Raw genomic sequence first — 19,629 nt, forward strand, 5'->3', positions numbered from 1 at the left:
CTACAGTCCATGGGGTCGCAAAGAGTCGGACATGACTGAGCGACTTTACTTACTTACTTAAGTTCTCTTTATGCTTTGCTTGACATCTACTATATCAAGGCTTCTAAATTCTGACTATGAATTAAAATCACCTGGACTTTCTAAAAATAGCAGTAGTTGACCCACATGCTAGAGTAATTACAACTGAACTTTTTGGGACAGGGCCTGCCTGTTTTCCAGAACAATTCTGATGTGAGGATTTAAAACTACTGCTTTAAATCCTTAAAACTACTCTGTGTAAAGGAAAGGGGTCAATTGTTTTTGCAGTGGGATAACAAGTCCTTACCCTTGATGTGTAACCTAGTAGAAGAAATTATAAGCTAATTTCAGTGGGGTAGTGTTTAGGAAAAGATAAGGCCTTCTAACTCTCTGATGATGATTGTGATTGCCTGTCATGCTGTCCCCTGAGTATAGAACGCGCTGCATGAATAGAACCAGAGGTGGTAGAGCCATGAACATGACCACCAGCCTACTTGCTAAGAGTTCAACCACATAAAATGACCCTAAAGAGGATACACCTGTTTTTCTTTTTTGGATGTACTGTGCCTGAGTGGTATCTTTGAAGACTGGCAATGATCAGAGCCAGTGAACATATTTCAAGCCCAGTGATAACAACCCCTAGGAAGAATTTAGAGTCATCATTCACCTGTAGGACCCTGGAGGTGCCAGGTTTAGTCTGCCTTATATTGCTCAGTCTAGCAAAGCTTCAGAAGGACAGAATGGTGACCTTAAGGATCAGGCAGAGGTCAGTCATGCCTGGTTGGTCTAGGCTGGGGGTTAGGAGACCAGCACCTGTGAGCCAAATCCAGTCCTCTGCCTGCTTTTATAAATCATGTTTTATTGAAACACAAACATGTACACTCATTTACCGGTTGAGTAGTTGCCACAAAGACCTTATGGCCTATAAAGTCTGAAATATTTACTATCTGAACCTTTCCAGAGAAAGTTCCCCTCATCTTGATTGCCACCTGGAGGATTTAGCTAGGAGTCCAGCCTTACCTCCTTTCTAAAAGACTCCTAGCCAGCTGGCCAAGAGCCCATTGGTCCCAGATACCCTTCCCACTTCCCCGTGAGAATCTTGACTTCCGTCTGAAATTCATATGCTGTTTCCTTCACACTGGGGCTCTACCCCACTCCCAGGTCCTGCTGACCCTGCCCGAGCAGCGCCGGGCCAGCTACTCCCACCTGTCCTCTAACCCCCTGCTCATGCTGGAGCAGCTGCTCATGAACATGAAAGTGGACTGGGCCACCCTGGCCGTGCAGACTCTGCGCCAGCTGCTGGCCGGCCAGGAGACTGGCTTCACTATGGATGAGGTGAACTCACTGCTTTCCAGATACGCAGGAAAAGCCCTGGATTTCCCATACCCTCTGCGGGAGAAACGCTCAGGTAATGGCCAGCACGCTCAGTGGGAGTTCTACATGGAGAAGGAAATACTGTGCTCCATCCTTAGTTTTCATTTCTCCTCTTTTATGATTTTGAGTTGATAGGCAATGGCAACCCACTCCAGTACTCTTGCCTGGAAAATCCCATGGACGGAGGAGCCTGGTAGGCTGCAGTCCATGGGGTCGCAGAGAGTCGGACACAACTGAAGTGACTTAGCAGTAGCAGCAGCAAAGAATGAGAGGATACGCTTCAGGAGAGAGAGCTCTTTTGTATAGGAGAGATCTCAGTCTTGGAGGAAGTGGCATGCTAACCTGAATGAAATGATGGTAGATAACCGCCATGTGCATAAAGATTCAGAAAACAAACATGCTGAGAGTGGTGTCTGTCTAGCCTTGGTGCAGTGGGCTCTCAAGTGCCATCATTTTGATTTGAGGACTGTTCCCAGGGTCACATCAGATGTCACTAGTATGTGAGCTGACTCAGTCTCTAAAGAATGAAGAAAATGAAATAAAATAAGGGCTAATGTTCCCAGCCATCTTTTTTGTTTTTTTTCTTACTCCCTACTCTCCAGGACTATCACTTAAATATCTTCCGCTTCCCTCTGGACATCTTTAGATTTATTTTGTAAAATCCTAGTGTCTACATTGTTTATCTCACATGCCTAACATAGTTTGTTTATTGAGGCATTTGAGAAGCATGCTTGTGGCTGTCTTAGACGTGCTTCTGTCATTCTTTGCATACCTGGTAGAATCATGGGATGACAGTAAAACCAACAGGGCTTTGAACTAAATTCCTAGAAAAATAAGTAAGGTTTGTTGATGGTAGAATGATCTGTCAACATTTTCCTTCCCTGCAGACTCTGTGATTCACCTCCAGGAAATTGTCAGTCAGGCTTCAGACCTCGAGACCTTGCCTAGGTCACCATCAGCCGAGTTCTCTTCTGCTACTGCTCCTGGTAAGAATGAGTTCTGAGAATTACCCATTTTTCAGTTCAGTCTTGCCTTACTCTGATTTTCTGATTCTTTTGCTGCTTTTTCCATTTCCAGTCACAACATTCTTATTGGTTTTGTTGATTTGTTCCAGCTTTATATATCCCAGAAAACTCAACATGTGAACGATTCTTATTATTTGCAATAGTATATCTATGAAGATTCCACAAACAATGAATTAGCAAATACTGAACCATTGCTCCTAGGGAAAATATGCTTGTATGTGTGTATATGCTTGTATGTATACATATATATATATGTGTGTGTGTATGTGTGTATGTATTTATGTATACATATACACACATTTCACATACATTATAATCCCAAACTGAAAACAGTTCATCCCAGTAGATTCTATTTTCTTTATTGTACAAAAGAGAAAAAGAGGCTCAGAGTGACTTGCCTGAAGCCACCCCATCCACGAGTGCATATTGAGCGTCTGGGATTCAGACCCTGTCCCACCATCCCTGGAAGTGAGCTGCTCGCACTCCCTGCCACACCGTCCTCTACTGGCTCTCTTCTCTGGTCTGCTCTGTATGAGAGCTGAAATAAGGAAGCAAAACATGACCTTATTCAACCGTAGATGAGAACCTGCATAACAACAAGCCTGCAACTCAAATTATTCACCACTCTATATCTGTCTACAAAAGCAATGCAAATACTGATTTTGAAGTAAAGAGTAGATTTTAACAAGTAGGCAACTTCACAAATACAGAATCTGCTAATGAGGAGGCTCGCCTTGTTTAGTTGTCGTGTTCATTCTGACCCTATCCTGCAGGTAGTTATTTATGCCCGTCACCCACACAGGGCGCAAGGTCGTTGAAGTCTCCTGCCATCGGTCACCCCTTTTCACCACCCCTCACTCCAACCTCCTGACTTTTGCCCAGTGACCTGCACTCAGAAGAGGCTCAGCAAGTGTTTGTTTTGCCAACAGTCAGGAGAACAGGCTCCTGGGGAGAGGTCAACAATCCCTCTTCTTTTGGGCACTGCTAAGCGTCACTGTGTTTCCAGTTCTCTTTTTCTGTGACCTGCCAACATCGTTCTGCTAGGTACCATAACATCCTTCTCCTTAGATGCCATAAAGCAAAGTGGCATTTTGTGGCCCAACTTTGAGAAGGAGCCATGCGTCAGGATAATCAGCAGACCTGACGGAAGGGCTCAGGTATATAGGGATATGAGCAGCTGCACAAATCTGCATAAGGCAGCCTGAGCAGCTTTGGTGTACTTAATTTTTTCTTTATTTTTTATTATAGAAAATTTCCAGTACACAAAAGTAGAGAGAATAGTGTAATGAAGTGTCACGTACCTATTAATTGCAATATTTATCATCTGAGTTTGACCATTCTTGTTTCATCTGTACCCCTGTCCCTCTACTGGATTATTCTGAAACAGATCCTAGGCATCATACCATTTTGTTCATAAATAAAACAGTGTCTATCTAGGGAGTTCCCTGGTGGTCTCATGGTTAGGGTTCAGGGCTTTCATAGCTATGGCTTGGGTTCAGTCTCTGGTCAGCGAACTGAGATCCCACAAGCTGCATGGCATGGCCCCCTCGAAAAAACCCCCCAAAACAGTGTATATCTCTGAAAGGTAAGGATATATATAAAGCAAAACCATAGCATCATTCTCATACCTAAAACCAAATTAATGATTCCTTATTATTATAAACTATCCAGTAATCTCATGAGGAGTTTTTTTAGAATTGGTATTTCTAGAAGAAGTAAAGTGAAGTGAAGTGAAGTCACTCAGTCGTGTCCGACTCTTTGTGACCCCATGGACTGTAGCCCACCAGGCTCCTCCCTCCATGGGATTCTCCAGGCAAGAGTACTGGAGTGGGTTGCCATTTCCTTCTCCAGGGGATCTTCCCGACCCAGGGATCGAACCCGGGTCTCTTGCATTCCAGGCAGATGCTTTAACCTCTGAGCCACCAGGGAAGCCCCGGTATTTCTAGAATCAGGATGTAAATAATGTCCACACATGGCATTTGACTAAACTCTCTCTTAATAAGAATCTCTCTTAATCAATAGGTTTCCATACCCTCTACCTCTTTTTTATTTGTGAAAGGAACTGGTTCACTTGTCCCATAGAGCTTCCCATACTCTGGATTTTGTTGACTGTCACCCTGTGGTAATTTGAGTCTCCTTCCCCTATGTTTCCAGTACCCTGTAGATAGATCTAGAAGCTCAGTGTTTTTTGGCTAGTATATTTGATAGGTGGTCTTGTGCCTTCCATCAGGAAATGCACAATGCTTTTTTTCTTTAAATCACCAAGTTCAGAAACATGACATATTTATTTATCTGGCTGTGCCAGGTCTTAGCTGTGGCATGTGGCATCCAGTTCTAAGAACTAAACCCAGGCCCCCTGCATTGGGAGCCAAGAGTCTTAGCCACTGGCCCACCAGGGAAGTCCCACACAATACTTTTTTGGCAATCAGCCATTGATGATCATTAATTGGAGCTGTGATATCAGGAGGCTTTGTAAAATGGTACAATTCTAATTCTCTCATTCCTTTGTCATTTATCAGCTTGACTGTTAATCACCTTTTACTCTGACTTCTGGCTCTGACTCCCAGGTGTCTCCACTGTACATTCCCCAAGTCTGAGGGAGAGGAACTTCCCCCAGAGTCAGCTACCATTGGAGTTTGTGCCCCCGGCTACACCGCCTGCCAGGCACCAGTGGGTCCCAGATGAGAGTGAGAGCGTCTGCATGGTCTGCTGCAGGGAGCGTTTCACCATGGTAAGTCTTATCTGTCTCCACCTTCACCTGCAGGAGAAATGAAAGTTCTCCTTCACGAGCCTGAGTTTATAGTCACCTCCTATCCCCAAGAGGAGAGGGTATGTTCAGAAGGTCTAAGGCACTGGGTTTATCTTTGACCTGACCAGGATGTATTTTCTGAGTTCAGATAGAAGGTAGACCACCCCCCACTCTTGAGTAGCCTTAAATTCTAAATCTCTGCCTTTCTTGTGAAATAAATGAAAAGAGGCAGAGGTATTGCAGAAGGAGTGACCAAACATCAGGACATCTGGTTTCCAGCTCTCGTGTCTTTTGCAATAAGACAGATGACCTGGTAATGGTTTTCTGTGCTAGAGCCAGAGGACTTCAGTTCTCATCCCAGCCCTACCTCTTACTTGCAATGTGACTATTAATCTTTTCATCTCAGATAGTCACTTGTAAGCTGAGGGTGATGTATTACTTGGTTCATAAACACTAACTATAGTAACACGTTACCACACTGAGCACAGTACCTGACTGGCGTAATAGCTCAGCACGTGGGAAAATGACGATGGTGTAATTTCTCTTGTTTGTTTCCTACTCTTCTATAAAAAAGGTATAGAATGTCTATCAACCTCTTATGATGAAATAAGGCAGTATTTGTAAAATACTTGAAAAAGGGACACTTCTTCACCATCCTCAATACCCTGTAGAACTGTGTTCCTCATTGGCTGGGAAAGTCACTTCTTCCCCACTGCTTTTTATTCTGTCTTCAGACGTTTCCTCCACAGACAGGTAGGGCTTGTCAGAAGCTCTTGCAAAACTGTCCATGACTTGGGGCATGTTTGCCCATCATATGAGAGAGATCTTTAAATGTCAGTTTTGTGAAGGCAAGGATTAGTGTGTTCTTTCTCAACAGAGGCCCAAGCACCTGATAGTCTTAGCAAGTCACAGGGGGCTCATTCCAAGGATAAATGGATCGACAGGTTGCTCACAGGTCCAGCCATCTCACTTTCTCTTCCCTACTCCTCTTTCTCTTTCCAATGACACTCCTCAGTTCAACAGGCGTCATCACTGTCGCCGCTGTGGCCGGCTGGTGTGCAGTCCCTGCTCCACCAAGAAAATGGTAGTGGAAGGCTGCCGAGAGAACCCCACCCGCGTGTGTGACCAGTGCTATAGCTACTTTAACCAAGAGTGAGTGTCCTGTGGTGGGGCCACTGCTGCTGTTGACTACTGCACCCTCCCCTGGGGTCCTGACATACCTACAAGTCTCATGAGGGAGAGCATCTCAAATCTGAGCAGTTACAGAAAGTTTTCTTTCACATTTGCACTGACATGCCATTAAGCCTGCGGTGTAATGGTTGACCTTGGTCAGAGAGACATCAGAGAGAGGAAGTAGGGGTGCATAGAAGCAGAGAGCAAGCTCGTGCGTGATGTTCTGAGATCAGGGCATGGGTTCTTTGGCCTGTCCCCTAACTGAGGCCATTGATCTTTGCCTGCCAACACCCTCACCTCTTTAACAGCCACTCTTGCTTCAGTCGGTCTCAGCTGGACTCAAAACGACACGCTCACCTACTGAATGTTGGCACCTCACTTACATCAGCTCTCATCAGCCTCATCATTCCGGCTTGTTATCCACGACTCAAAGAGCCCCCACACTTTCCTACACACAGCTCACCTGGGGACAAATCTCAGAAACTGCTCATGCCAGGTCAAGTGTTTTTTGCTGGCTCAGTGTCAGTTTTTTCCACTACTTCCAGCAGCAGAAGAGGGTAAAACTAAGTGCATGTGGGCATATGAGCCAAAGCAGCTATCCAAAAGCCAAATTACTTTGACTTCTTTGTGTTTTATGAACAGACTTAAATCGATCTCAAACACGTTTGTGTTTCTTTTAACATGAAATTTTTTAATCATTGTTTATCATGGTGATTACTGACCTGATAGGAAGATGTGCCTTGCTTATACCACAGTTTCTGTGACCCTGGCATACCACTGCCTCCCTCCTGGTGGGGGACAGGGAAATTACCCATTTATCTTTCTGCTGAGATTTGAAATGAGCAGTCAGTAAGGATTCTTTCACTCAGCAATCACTCAGCAGTAATCACTTCTCCCTTGAGGAACCCCTATTTTAGTGGGAAGACAGCCAAAACACAGACCACAGAGCCCTTTGGTAAGTGCAGTATGGAGACATACCCAGCTTAGTTCAGTGATCAGGAAGGTTTCCTAGGGGTGTGGCACTTGGCCTAAGCCTCCTTAGAGGATGAAAAGTTGGTGATAAAAGAAGTCAAAACAAAGTGTGCCCCAAAGTGGGAGTAACACCTGCAAAGTCAGGGACAGGAGAAAATGCAGGTCCTTTGAAAAGTGTAAATAGGTAGGTCATGAGCTAAGGTTCTAGACTCGGGCTGGCATCTGAGCTGGGAGGACCTAGGGAATGACACAATGGCTTGGAGCTTGCTCTTTGGCAGCATGGGCTGGGATTGGTTGACCAGAAGGCTCCTCATGCAGGTGATAGCCTTGGGCTCTGGCCTGTGACCTTGGGATTTAGTGGTTAGTGGCACCAGTTGAACTTGATCAAAGCCTGTGACAGTGTGGATAGGACTTTTATGGGTTGAGCAGAGGTCATGGGTGGTAGGAGATGGTCTCCAGAGATAGCCAGACCATGAGGAGCTTTGTCTGCTAACCTGCAAATGTGAAATATTTGTACCCCGAGGAGCTATTAAAGAATTTTAAGCAGATGCATAACATAATGCATTTTTTGAAAGCTTGCTATAGCTACAAAGTAGAGAATAGATTGGCAGAATCAAGGAGACCAGTTGAGAAGCTACTGCAGAGGCAATAGCATTGAGTGATGAGGGCTGTCTCTGAGACAGGGATGAGGAGAGAGATGAGGATATTCAACGAGGTATTCAGGAGATGGAATGAACAAGAAATGATAAGTGGTTGGCTGTGACAGGTGAGAGAGAGAGAGAAGAGTTTTGGATGATTCCCTGATAATCTCAGTGGAGTAATAGTAAATGTCAGTGCTGTATACCAAGCTCAAGGAGGAGGATGAATTCAGTTTTCACAGGCATTTCACCTTTTCTTTCTCTCTTTCCAGTGTACCAGAGGAGAATCCAGAGCAACCAGAAGGTAAGGCTGATTCACATGCCCTGTGACTTCTTTCTTTTGACCATGCTGCCAGGTTTGCAAGAGCTTAGTTTCCCAACCAGGAGTTGAACCTGAGCCCTTGGAGGCGAAAACAGAGTCCTAACCACTGGACCGCCAGGGAGCTCCCTCCCTGTGACCTTTCTTTCTATGCTCAAGTTAGCCATTCCTTCAGCATATCTGCTGCAACTGACACCCTCAGTGGCAACTCAGTGCAGTAGGCTGACCAAAGAAAATTCTTGGCATTTCTATCAGGCTGTTTCCCTTAAGGTTTGTCATCATATTAACTTATCACACTGGCCCATTAGCTTCCAGCATTGAGAATGCCAGTAGCCAAACAATTGGGTCCTTAACTTTCAGGAGCTTATTTTTCTTGTTTCCCCTTAGGTACTGCTTGACCACCATCCTGCCTCCCAACGCTCCCTCCCTCCCCTTAGTAATCACTATTGGTAGTTTGGGCAGGTTGGTTTAGAGCAGCCAGTGGCTCAGCCCTCCATTTGGGAAGCATGTACCTTTCAGGGCTTCTCACATGAAGCAACAGGATTGTATGGCAGATATTGCAACACTCACCCTGTGTCTGTGACTGGGGAACAAAGTTTGAGGTACCCAAGGTGATCTCCTGAAGGAAATACAAGGGACCAAAAGGAAAGAAAGAGCCCTAAGATAGCAGGCAGGGATCTGCCAACAGCTCACGCCGCCCACTGGCTGGGCTGGCTGGGCTAACTGGGCTGCTGCCAATGAATGACACACGGATGGCATTTGTCTTCTCAGCCCCCAACAGCTCCAAGAGCGAAAGCCCTCCGTATTCAGCTGTGGTGAGAGTCCCCAAAGCAGCAGAGGTGGAATGGATTTTGGATCTGAACGAGGAGGAAAATGAGCTGGTGCGGAGTGAATTTTACTATGAGCAGGTAATAGCGATAAAATGGATAGTCATTTGAGTTTCTTTATGATGTGTAGTCTGGAGAAGGAAATAGCAGCCCACTCCAGTATTCTTGCCCGGAGAATCCCATGGACAGAGACTGGCAGGCTACAGCCCATGGGGTCACCAAGAGTCAGACACGACTAATCAGCTGAAAATACACACACACATGGTGTGTAGTCACATAGCAGTAAATGCAGAGTCGGGCAAACACAGGCTGGTCTTCACTTGCTCACAGTGTGATCACATGGGAGCTGAGGCAAGGAAACCAGTTAAAAGCACGAGATGAGGAACCGCTTGAGAAATACACAAGAGGAAATCAGGAACGCCTTCGTGGCATTTCAAATGAGCTTTGGAAGTGCGGTAGGAGTTTGACAAGCAGAAGTTTGGGTGTCATGAGGGGAGTGAGGATAGGGGAAAGACAAAGAGTTCCAAACTGGAACATCCAAGCAAAGACACGGTGTCCAAAATAGTTGGGGAGTTAGAAGTGGTTTAATTTGGAGGAAACATGGGGTGTTAATAGAGGTAAGGTTGAAATGGGCTATTTATGTGTAGGGCCTTACCCTCTGCAGTGAGATATGTGTACTTGGTAGAGTGAGGGGCCATGGAATGTGCTTTAGGAATATTAATTTTAGCAGCACTGTGTCCAGTGGCTTGAAGCAGAGGCCTCTCCAGGTAGCTAAACAAGCAAGTCAACTGTTGTCCAAAGCAGCATTAAAGAGTACCTGAACTCCTAGTAAACTAGAAAAGGGCCCCTCCGGACATTCCCAGGCAGTAGGTGACACGTGGACACAGCTGCCTTCTTCCCAGTCAGGTGACAAAACCTAGCAGCCGGAGTATGTCTTAGAACTTGTGAAATGGGTTTAGTTCCACTTCTGCTCTGTGGGAGTTTGGCTTCTTCCACCTGAGGTTTTCAAGCTTCCTGGAATGGGTAGAACCCCTGCCTCCCCAGCTACATTTGAAGGCTGAGCTGGCCCCTGGACTCATGGTGTGCCTCTCTCCTCTTCCACTCGGGCCAGGCCCCCAGCGCCTCCCTGTGCATTGCCATCCTGAATCTGCACGAGGACAGCGCGGCCTGCGGCCACCAGCTGATCGAGCACTGCTGCAGGCTGTCGCAGGGGCTCACCAACCCCGAGGTGGATGCGGGGCTGCTCACGGACATCATGAAGCAGCTGCTCTTCAGCGCCAAGATGATGTTCGTCAAGGCCGGCCAGAGTCAGGACCTGGCGCTCTGTGACAGGTAAGCGGAAGTGAGTCCCTGTTTACCTGGTGATCATGAGATGCGAGTTCGATCCCTGGGTCAAACTCCCCTGGAGATGGAAGTGGCAACCCACTCCAGTATTCTGGCCTGGCAGGCTGTAGTCCATGGGATCGCCAAAGAGTCAGACCCAACTTAGCGACTAAACAACATGTTTATCCAGCTTCTTTTTCTGATCCCACTGTGAGTTTTCACCTCCCCATCCTCTGACAAGACATGTTGAACTGTTTTGCATCCCATCTGACGCTGGCGAAATGCTGTCACCAGACCACAAGCCGTCCCCCTCACCCTCCCGTGACAGTTCTTCCCTTTCCCTGAGGGGTCCTCAAGGAAGATTCTCTAGCTATACCCAGTCTGAAACAAAGACTGGGTAATTTGTAATTAAAATTAATTTAGGGGAACACCTTTAGTCCCTGTGGAACTGTCTGGCTTTTAAAGAAAATGTGTCCTGGGACTTCCCTGGCTGTACAGTGGTGAAGACTCCGATCTTCCACCACAGAGGGTGCAGGTTTGATTCCTGGTTGGAGAACTAAGATCCTGCGTGCTGCTCAGTGCAACCAAAAATTAAAAAAAAGAAAAGAAAAATGTATCCTTAGCCTTAACCAAAACTCTACCTAGTCTTGACCAAATTGAGACTGTGGCCTCAGGGAGTTGTGGATGACAGATCTTTGAAGCACACTGGACTGGTCTGTCCCTGCATCCCAGGGAGAAACGTGAGTCATAAAATAGAAGGCTCTGTGGAAAGGGGAGGATTCTGCCCCAGGCCCCTGCACAACCTGCTCTGCCTCCGTTAACCTGACATTGAAAACTCCCAATTCCCAGCTTACCCACCCAAATGTGTGACTCATGCAGTGTGTTCCCAGCACTCAGTCCTACCCAGATTTCAGAGCAGAGAGCATAATTTTCTTTGATGTGTCAGTGCTTCAGGCACTTGCCCAGAGTACCAGCCTGCACACTCACCAGATCACAGAGAGTGCAGTGACACTCAGCTTCACCACTTCCCAGAGCTCTGTAACTTTAGATGACTCTGGGCCTCAGTTTCCTCCTCTGGAAAATGGGGATAATAATGATATTTATTCCATATGGCTGTTATAAGGATAAAGTGTGAGTACTATAACCATATAAAGGGCTAAGAACTGAGCCTGTGTACTCCAAACATGTCAGTTGTATTCTTATTAACAAACACCTGAAGGTTGAGAAAGGCAGAAAGAAATGGGACAGAAAGTGGAAGGAAATATATAGGAGTTAATTTTACTCCTTGATCAAGAGACAAAGGTTTCTATCAAGTTGACAAAAAAAGAGGAATATAATATGTTAAATACAGTTTTTTAAATAGCCATGTAAAGAACCAAAACATCAGAAATGGGGGAGAAGAGAAGGAAAGAACAGAAACCATTCCATATAGCAAAAGGTAGAGTTGATGGCAAAAATCTTGAGATGTCTGAAATACAATCTTATTAAGAGAAAAAAGATACTCAGATTATGGGGAGGCAGAGCAGATTTAATAAGTCGTAAACTTCCTTCAAAATCCAGTACAGATGGAGGCAATATCTACTTTGGACTAAGTAAGCAGAAATTAAGGAGATCCTTGCTTCAGTAGGATTCTCATCCACCCCCAGGTGTCATGGGCTTCTTGGACACGTAAAAGCAGTGGTTTCAAATTGCACATTCTTTCTGCCCAACCCTGGAATCCTCACATTAGCTGCACTTGTACCCAGTTGCTGACAACAGTAGATTCATCTCTCAGGTATTGAAAACTCCTGGTTTGCAGAGTATCTTTCCACGGGATTAAATACCGTCTTCCGGTACACAAATTGTTGTCGTTCAGTTGCTAAGCTATGTCCAACCTTTTGCAACCCCATGGACTGCAGCACGCCAGACTTCCCTGTCCTTCACTATCTCCCGGAGTTTGCTCAGACTCCTGTCCATTAAGTTGATGATGCCATCCAACCGTCTCATCTTCTGTCACCCCCTTCTCCTGCCTTCAGTCTTTCCCAGTGCCAGGGTCTTTTCCAATGAGTCAGCTCTTCGCATCAGGTGGCCAAAGTATTGGAGCTTCAGCTTCAGTATCAGTCTTTCCAATGACTATTGATTTCCTTTCAGATTGACTGGTTTGATTTCCTTGCAGTCCAAGGGACGCTCAAGAGTCTGTAGACAAATAATGTTTAAAAACAGAAGCTCAAACCACCTATTACACGTATCTAGTACATGATGATACCAAACTTGCTTTTACACACTATACTGTCCCCTGCCCTACCCCCACTAGTTGAGACTCACTCGTGGGCTAAATCCCTTTCCAGGGAAATCAGTGGACAAGGAGGGGATCCATGGAGGGGTTTTGATAGAATCTGATACAAGAGTCAAGAACCTTGAGTGTAGGCCTGTCTCAGGTGGGACCACACAGAATGATCCCAGACAGCTTTCTGAAGTCTGTGTTTAAAAGGTTTTTGCAATCACCAGATATCAAGAAGATCAGAGGCAGCAGTCCCAGTAACAGTATCTATCCTTGACCCAGATAGAGGATGTTAAGTCCAGGGCACTAGAATCCAAGTGAAAGGCCAGGAGGCCCCTGCCCAGCAGCACTCCAGAGGATGGTAGTGCTGTGACCTCCATACTGACTGGAGGTGCAGACCCCTGATAACAGTCTGTATGCACTCTCCCAAATACGCTTCCAGAGAACCAAAAAGCAGTGGGTAGCCTGTGAGCTCCTAACATTCAGTGTAAAGGCCTTGCCTCAAATAGACCTGAGTGTCCCAGAACGTCCCTACTCCACGTATTGATAGCTGACATTTAATGAGTTCCTGAAAGCTTCCCTGGCGGGCTTCCCTGGTGGCTCAGATGGTGAAGAATCTGCCTGCAGTGCAGGAGACCTGGGTTCGATCACTGGGTTGGGAAGATCCCTTGGAGAAGGAAATGGCAACCCACTCCAGTATTCTTGCCTGGAGAATTCCATGGACAGAGAAACCTGGCAGGCTACAGTCCATAGGGTCACAAACAGCTGATCAACTAACACTACATCTACCGCAATCTACTGCAAAGCTCCAGATACCATCCTAAGTCTTTTCCTTCAGTTATTTCATTTTATCCTTAAAAGTCCCTGTTATATCCATTTCACAGATGAGTAGATTGAGGCAGAGAAAGGTTAGCTAACTTGCCTAAGATCATAGAGCCACCAAGTGATAGAGCTGAGAATCAGAAAGTCTGAATCCAGAACCTATTCGCCCATGTACCTCCCAATTCTCATGATCCCATTTCACATTAAAAATGAAATAGGAAACCTTTAAGCAGCACCTGTTCCTGGGAGGACCCTGGGGAGCCTCACTGCCATGCCCTTTTCCTCTTGGTAGCTACATCAGCAAGGTCGATGTGCTGAATATTTTAGTTGCTGCCGCCTATCGCCACGTGCCATCTCTGGATCAGATCTTGCAACCGGCTGCGGTAACCAGGCTCAGGAACCAGCTCTTGGAAGCTGAGTACTACCAACTGGGTGTTGAGGTGAGGCACAGAGCTGATGTCTGCCCCAGTGAGTTATTTCCTCCACTTTTCCTTGGCCAGGGAGAGTGTCTAGGGCATGACCAGTTTGCCAGTGTGGGAGTCATAGCAGTTGGGGTGGGGTGGGGTGGGGGAGATGATTGACAACAAGGGGATAGAATTAGTCTTTGGGACCCTCAGGCCTGGCTGCAAGTCCTTTTCCCTAAAAGGAGTGGTTTTTCCTCCAGGTCTCCACAAAGACTGGCCTTGATACCACTGGGGCATGGCATGCTTGGGGCATGGCCTGCCTCAAAGCTGGGAACCTCACTGCCGCACGGGAGAAGTTCAGCCGCTGTCTGAAGCCCCCTTTCGACCTCAATCAGCTGAGTCATGGCTCAAGACTGGTACAGGAGGTGGTCGAGTACCTGGAGTCCACAGCGAGGCCACTCCTATCTGTGGTAAGAACACAGCAGGTAGAAGCTGGGCTCAGGGACAGCGAGGCCCCAGACCAGTAACGGCCTGGGAAGAAGATCCGCTTCCATCCCAATGACAATGCAGCCCTGACCCAGAGCTGTCCGGTTTGGATTTCCTTCTTTCCAGTGTATGTGGTTGCTTTTCCAAGAGTCACCTAGTCATGTCCTACTGTTCGTGACCCATGGACCTGCTGCACGCCAGGCTTCCCTGTCCCTCACCATCTATGTGATTAGATGAGTCATAAAGAGTCAAATTTCCAACAACAAAAAAGAATTATTTTAAAGACATGAAAATCCCATATAATCCCATATCCAGACTTAAGCCATATTTAGATTTTGGCGACTTTTCTTTGTTATGTTTTTGAATTAAATTGCTGCTGTACAGTATATAGGGTTCCAAGGTGGCACTAGTGGTAAAGAACCTGCCTGCCAGTGCAGGAGATGTGGGTTCCATCCCTGGAGGGTAGATCTTTTGGAAGATCCCCTGGAGGAGGGCACAGCAAGCCACTCCAGTATTCTTGCGTACAGAATCCCCCATGGACAGAGGAGTCTGGCGGGCTACAGTCCACAGGGTCGCAAAGAGTCAGACACGACCGAAATGACTTAGCACAGCATGGCATACGGTTTATAATGTGTAGAATTTTATATCCTGCCTGTTTTCTACCCTTAAAACTATACAAGAGAGCATTTTTCCATATTGTTAAGTGTTTTTTGAAAGCAGTGTTCCCAGAGGCTGCTTAGAACTCTCTGGGTCCCTTGTTCCCTCTCACTCTGTCCTTCCTTGGCAGCAAGATGATGATTTCTTGGCCACCTTGAAAGAGCTGGAAGCAACCCTCCGGACCCAGAGCCTCTCTCTGGAAGTGATTCCTGAAGGGAAGACCCTGAACAACACCTACTACCAAGAATGCCTCTTCTACCTGCATAGCTACAGCACCCACCTGGCCATCATCAGCTTCTACGTGAGGCACAGCTGCCTGCGGGAAGCCCTGCTGCACCTGCTCCACACGGTGGGACCCTCAGACACCCTCGCACGGCAGTGCCTGCCTTGCCCGCCTGGCTTGGCCTACCCAGCTTTCAGGGGGCAATAACCCCCCCCCCTTAACACTACCCCAGGGTTGAGCTGTAGGATCATCTCAGGCAGAGTCAAGTCCAAATGGCACATTCTAGGGATTTCCCTGGTGGTCCAGTGGTTGGAACTCTGCACTTTCACTGCCGAGGACCCAGGTTCAATCCTTGGTCAGGGAACTAGGATCCTGTGAGGTGTGAAAGTGAAGTCGCTCAATCATGTCCGACTCTTTGCAATCCCATGGACTGTAGTCTACCAGGCTTCTCTGTCCATGGGATTTTCCAGGCAGGAGTACTGGAGTGGGTTGCCATTTCCTTCTCCAGAGGATCTTCCTGACCCAGGGATCAAACCCAGGTCTCCTGCATTGCAGGCAGACACTTTACCCTCTGAGCCACCAGGGAAGTGAGTTGTGTGGCGCAACCGAAAAAAAAAAAAAACACACAAATGGCAAATTCTCTCCACACAAATCATGTTTGGATGAGCGTGCAAAAGTCTTAACCTGGATCCCAGATCGCCCTTCTCACTGGCAATGACAAACTTCATCCCTTCTCCCAGAACATACAGCAGAACTAAATAATAGCTGAGAATGTGGGCTCTGGAATGAGATGCTTAATATGAGCGGTGTGACCTTGGGCAAATTGGTTAACTTCTCTCTGTTTCCACACACTTCCCACCTGCCCTGGACTATGTCCTGCTGCTGACCCAACTGCACATCCACTCAGAGTTGTCACCACAAAGGCCAGGAAGCACCCTTGGCACAGATCCTAAGTTTGGGCCCCAGGCATCTCACGGGGGGAAAGTATGCTCTCCTTTCTTCCTCTGACGTCCTCTGCTCTCCTCTCACAGGAGGCAAAGGTGAAGTGTGTTATTTCCTTGGAGCCATTGTTAAGCCAAGTCAAAACTCCATTTCACCATGACTCTTTGGCCTTCTCTTTTTTTTTAATCTGAATGTCCCATGAAGTTTTTCTGAGGAAAAACTGATTTGTACCAAATTTCATATAAAATTAAAGAAACCTGAGTTTTACTTTAATTTTAATCTGCTGCCCTCATCCAAAATGGTAGCCAGTGAAAGTTTATAAATGGACATACCTTCTCAGATATCTCCAAGTGAGTCAGCAATACAGAGTCCTGGTAACCCCACCCTTACAGGATGTTGGAGACGCAGGTTTGATCTCTGGGTCAGGAAGATCCCCTGGAGAAGGAAATAGCAACCCACTCCAGTTTTCTTGCCTGAAAAATCCCATGGACAGAGGAGCCTGGCAGATTACAGTCCATGGGACCACAAAGAGTCGGACAGGAATGAGCACACACACACACAGGACACAAAAGGGAAATGTTTTCGCTGCTGCCTTAGCTACTGTGTCTTAACTGGGTGTCAAGAATATTGTAAAAGTTATATTATTTGGTGTTCAACTGCTAATTGTTTCTGTTTGCTCAGTTTCCAAATGAGTTTTGAGATAAAGCTGCTTTACCTCACCCAGTTCTGTTTCTTCTGATGACCGGTCCAGAGAGTTAAGCTGCTTACTTACTTATCTTGGTAAAAGCTGACCACAGCTTTGCCCCTGCTGCTGCTTTCTGTCTCCTGTAATCACAACTACCCTTGAAGTGGACTATCTTACCTTCTCAAGCAGGTGGAGAACAACAGGAAAAAAAAACACATTGTGAGAACTACAGCTGAATGCCTGGAGCATGAAAGATGCCCATTCCCTGTCTTTCATCCCTGAGAGAGCTTTCTAAAACTTAGTGCATGTTATTTATGGTATTCATAATTCATGTGGTTCCTCTCTCTAAAAGGCCTTTGGCGGATCCCCATGGCTGTAAGATGACGTCCACTTTCTTTAGCATGAATGCAGAACACAGTAGGATCAGGTCCCCTTATTTCTCCAGTTTATTTTCACCACAAATCCTATCTATGGTCTGTATTCCAGACTTGCCAGATTGCTTAAATTTTCCTGATTGTGCCACGCCCTTTCTTAGCTCCAGGAGTCTGCATTGCTGTCTCCCCTCCCTAGGATGCCCTGCCCCTCCTTGTTTTCTTGGAGAACTCCTGTTTATCCTTCTAGACCCTCTCTGTTGAGCATTCACCTCTTCCTATCTATCACCTCTGTGCCTAGAACCTAGGTTTCTTGTTGCTTTTATCCCAGTGGTTTGCAGCTGTTTCTTTACAATTGTGTCTTCCCGTCTGGACCGAGAAGGCCCTTACTTCCCTTACCTGCTATCTTCAGGCACCTGTCCTAATGCCAGTGAATGAGTGGATGAAATGAAAGTTCTTAAGGGGTTGCTCTTCTGAGATATTCTACCTTTCCAGTGTGGCTGATCTCCCTACTTCTTAAAGTGTGTCCTACAACTTTTAGGTTAGGTCTGAGTGTTCAGGAAGAGCCAAAATTGGGAAAGAAGCCACTCACCCACTGTGGATGTTCTAAAGCCCAGATCCTCTCCACTTCTTAACAGCTTGTGCCCAGTGCTTCAAGGCCAGCATGGTTGTACTGCCATGAGTTTATAGCTATCCTTCACTTCTCATCACTTACTCATAATCTAAAGTCTAAATGGCCAAATGATTTTCTTTTCTATGACTATGCAATGGGGGGTATGATTCAGGGTCTCTGAGCCACAGATGAACTTCAGAATTGAGTAGATTAGTGAGGGTGTACACTTTCCTGATGAGATCCATGATATTTTTCATTTATTCATTCACCCAAAAAATAGTTATTAAATAGCCGAGGACTATTCTCAGCACCAGAAGTACAACAGTGAAGAAAAAAAAAAGGCAAACCAAAAAAATCTACTTTTATAAAACTTACATTATACTAGGGAGAGAGGCAATAAACAAGATAAATAAAATATATAGTGTAGGTAGTGTAGGTGACAAGTAACAAGAATAAAGTAGGGGAGAGGGAAGAGGTGAATTGTACGATTGTAGATAGGATGTCTGGACAGGTGACATCTGAGTGAAGGCTTAAAGTAGGTGGGGAATGAACCATGCAGATTGTGGAGGAAGCACAGTCCAGGTGGAGGGAGTCACAAGGGCAAAGGCCAGGGTGGCTTAAGCAGAGTGAGCTGGGGAAAAGGTGGTAGCAAGTAAGGTCAGAAACCTAATAGGGCCCTGATCATATAGGGTCTTGCAGACATTATGAGGACTTGAGCTTTGTGCTGCGTGAGAAGGAAAACCTTTGGAAGATTTTGAGCAGAGAAATAATGTGATCTAACTTATGTTTTAACCAAATCACTTGGGTTGATTGATGTTAGTCAAAAAAGAGGCAGGAGGTAAAAGAGGTAGACCAGGGAGAAGGCCACTGGGGTCATTCAGGCAAGTGGTACCCATGACATGGACCAGGGTGGTACATGGAGGTGGTGAGAAGTGGTCAGTTACATATAGATTCTGTGTATAGTTGAGGTGGCGCCAATAGAATTTGGTAATGACTTCTATGTTGCACGGTAAGAAAAAGATGGTAAAGGCTTTTGGCCTGAACAAATAGAAGCATAAAATTGCCATCTGAGAAAAGGAAGACTGCAGAAAGAGCAGATTGAGGAGAAACAATCAGGAGTATAGTTTTATATCAGTATGTATTGTTCTCTAGATACCCAAGAGGACTTTTTGGGTCGGCAGTTGCATATAATTTAGATACACAGTTCTGGAGTTCAGGAAGAATAAACAGGCTAGAAATAGAGATTTAGACATAATCAGCAAATAGCTAGATTTAAAGCGCTGAGACTTATAAAATCAAAAGAGTGAGTAAAAAAAAAGAGAAGAGGATCCTCCTAAGCCCTGGGGAGCTTAGGAGGAATCAACAAAAGGGATAGAGAAGGACTAGCCAGAGAAATAGAATGAAAACCTGGCAGGGATGGTATCCTGGGAGCCAAATAAAGACAGTTTTTCAAGGAGCAAGCCACCAGCTATCAGCAGCTATTGACAGGATAGATAGAAAATAAGGACTAAGAGTTTTACATTTAACAAAGCAGAGGTCTTCGGTGACCTAAGGGGCAGTTGCAGTGGAGTTGTAGGTATAAAAGCTGGATGAGAGTGAGTTCAAGAGACAATCACAGGAGAGGAATTAGAGACGGGGGTGGTGTAGATAACTCCGTCAAGGAGCTCTTCTGTACAGAGAAGGAGAGAAGTCACTGAGTGGGATTCTCAAAGGGATCCATCTGTGATGCACAAAAAAGGTTAAGTAGC

At 46.0% G+C, this 19,629-nt stretch overlaps 1 protein-coding gene and 1 non-coding gene across 2 annotated transcripts in view; both read left to right on the plus strand.

Moving 5' to 3' along the window:
* The window catches only part of ZFYVE26 (zinc finger FYVE-type containing 26), a 68,309-nt gene that overhangs the window by 39,243 nt on the left and 9,437 nt on the right, over positions 1-19,629 (plus strand). Inside the window, exons 26-35 of the mRNA XM_040226219.1 lie at positions 1,180-1,426; positions 2,280-2,378; positions 4,985-5,148; positions 6,182-6,318; positions 8,222-8,253; positions 9,040-9,176; positions 10,207-10,427; positions 13,793-13,940; positions 14,165-14,374; positions 15,178-15,396. Coding sequence (XP_040082153.1) covers positions 1,180-1,426; positions 2,280-2,378; positions 4,985-5,148; positions 6,182-6,318; positions 8,222-8,253; positions 9,040-9,176; positions 10,207-10,427; positions 13,793-13,940; positions 14,165-14,374; positions 15,178-15,396 — 1,614 coding nt within the window. The remainder of the gene's footprint in view (positions 1-1,179; positions 1,427-2,279; positions 2,379-4,984; positions 5,149-6,181; positions 6,319-8,221; positions 8,254-9,039; positions 9,177-10,206; positions 10,428-13,792; positions 13,941-14,164; positions 14,375-15,177; positions 15,397-19,629) is intronic.
* On the plus strand, positions 15,562-15,634 carry TRNAE-UUC. The gene has a single exon. It is a non-coding gene; the product is annotated as a tRNA-Glu (tRNA).

The sequence above is a fragment of the Oryx dammah genome, unplaced genomic scaffold, assembly GCF_014754425.2.
Source record: "Oryx dammah isolate SB20612 unplaced genomic scaffold, SCBI_Odam_1.1 HiC_scaffold_26, whole genome shotgun sequence".
In the NCBI taxonomy this organism is placed as follows: Eukaryota; Metazoa; Chordata; class Mammalia; order Artiodactyla; family Bovidae; genus Oryx; species Oryx dammah.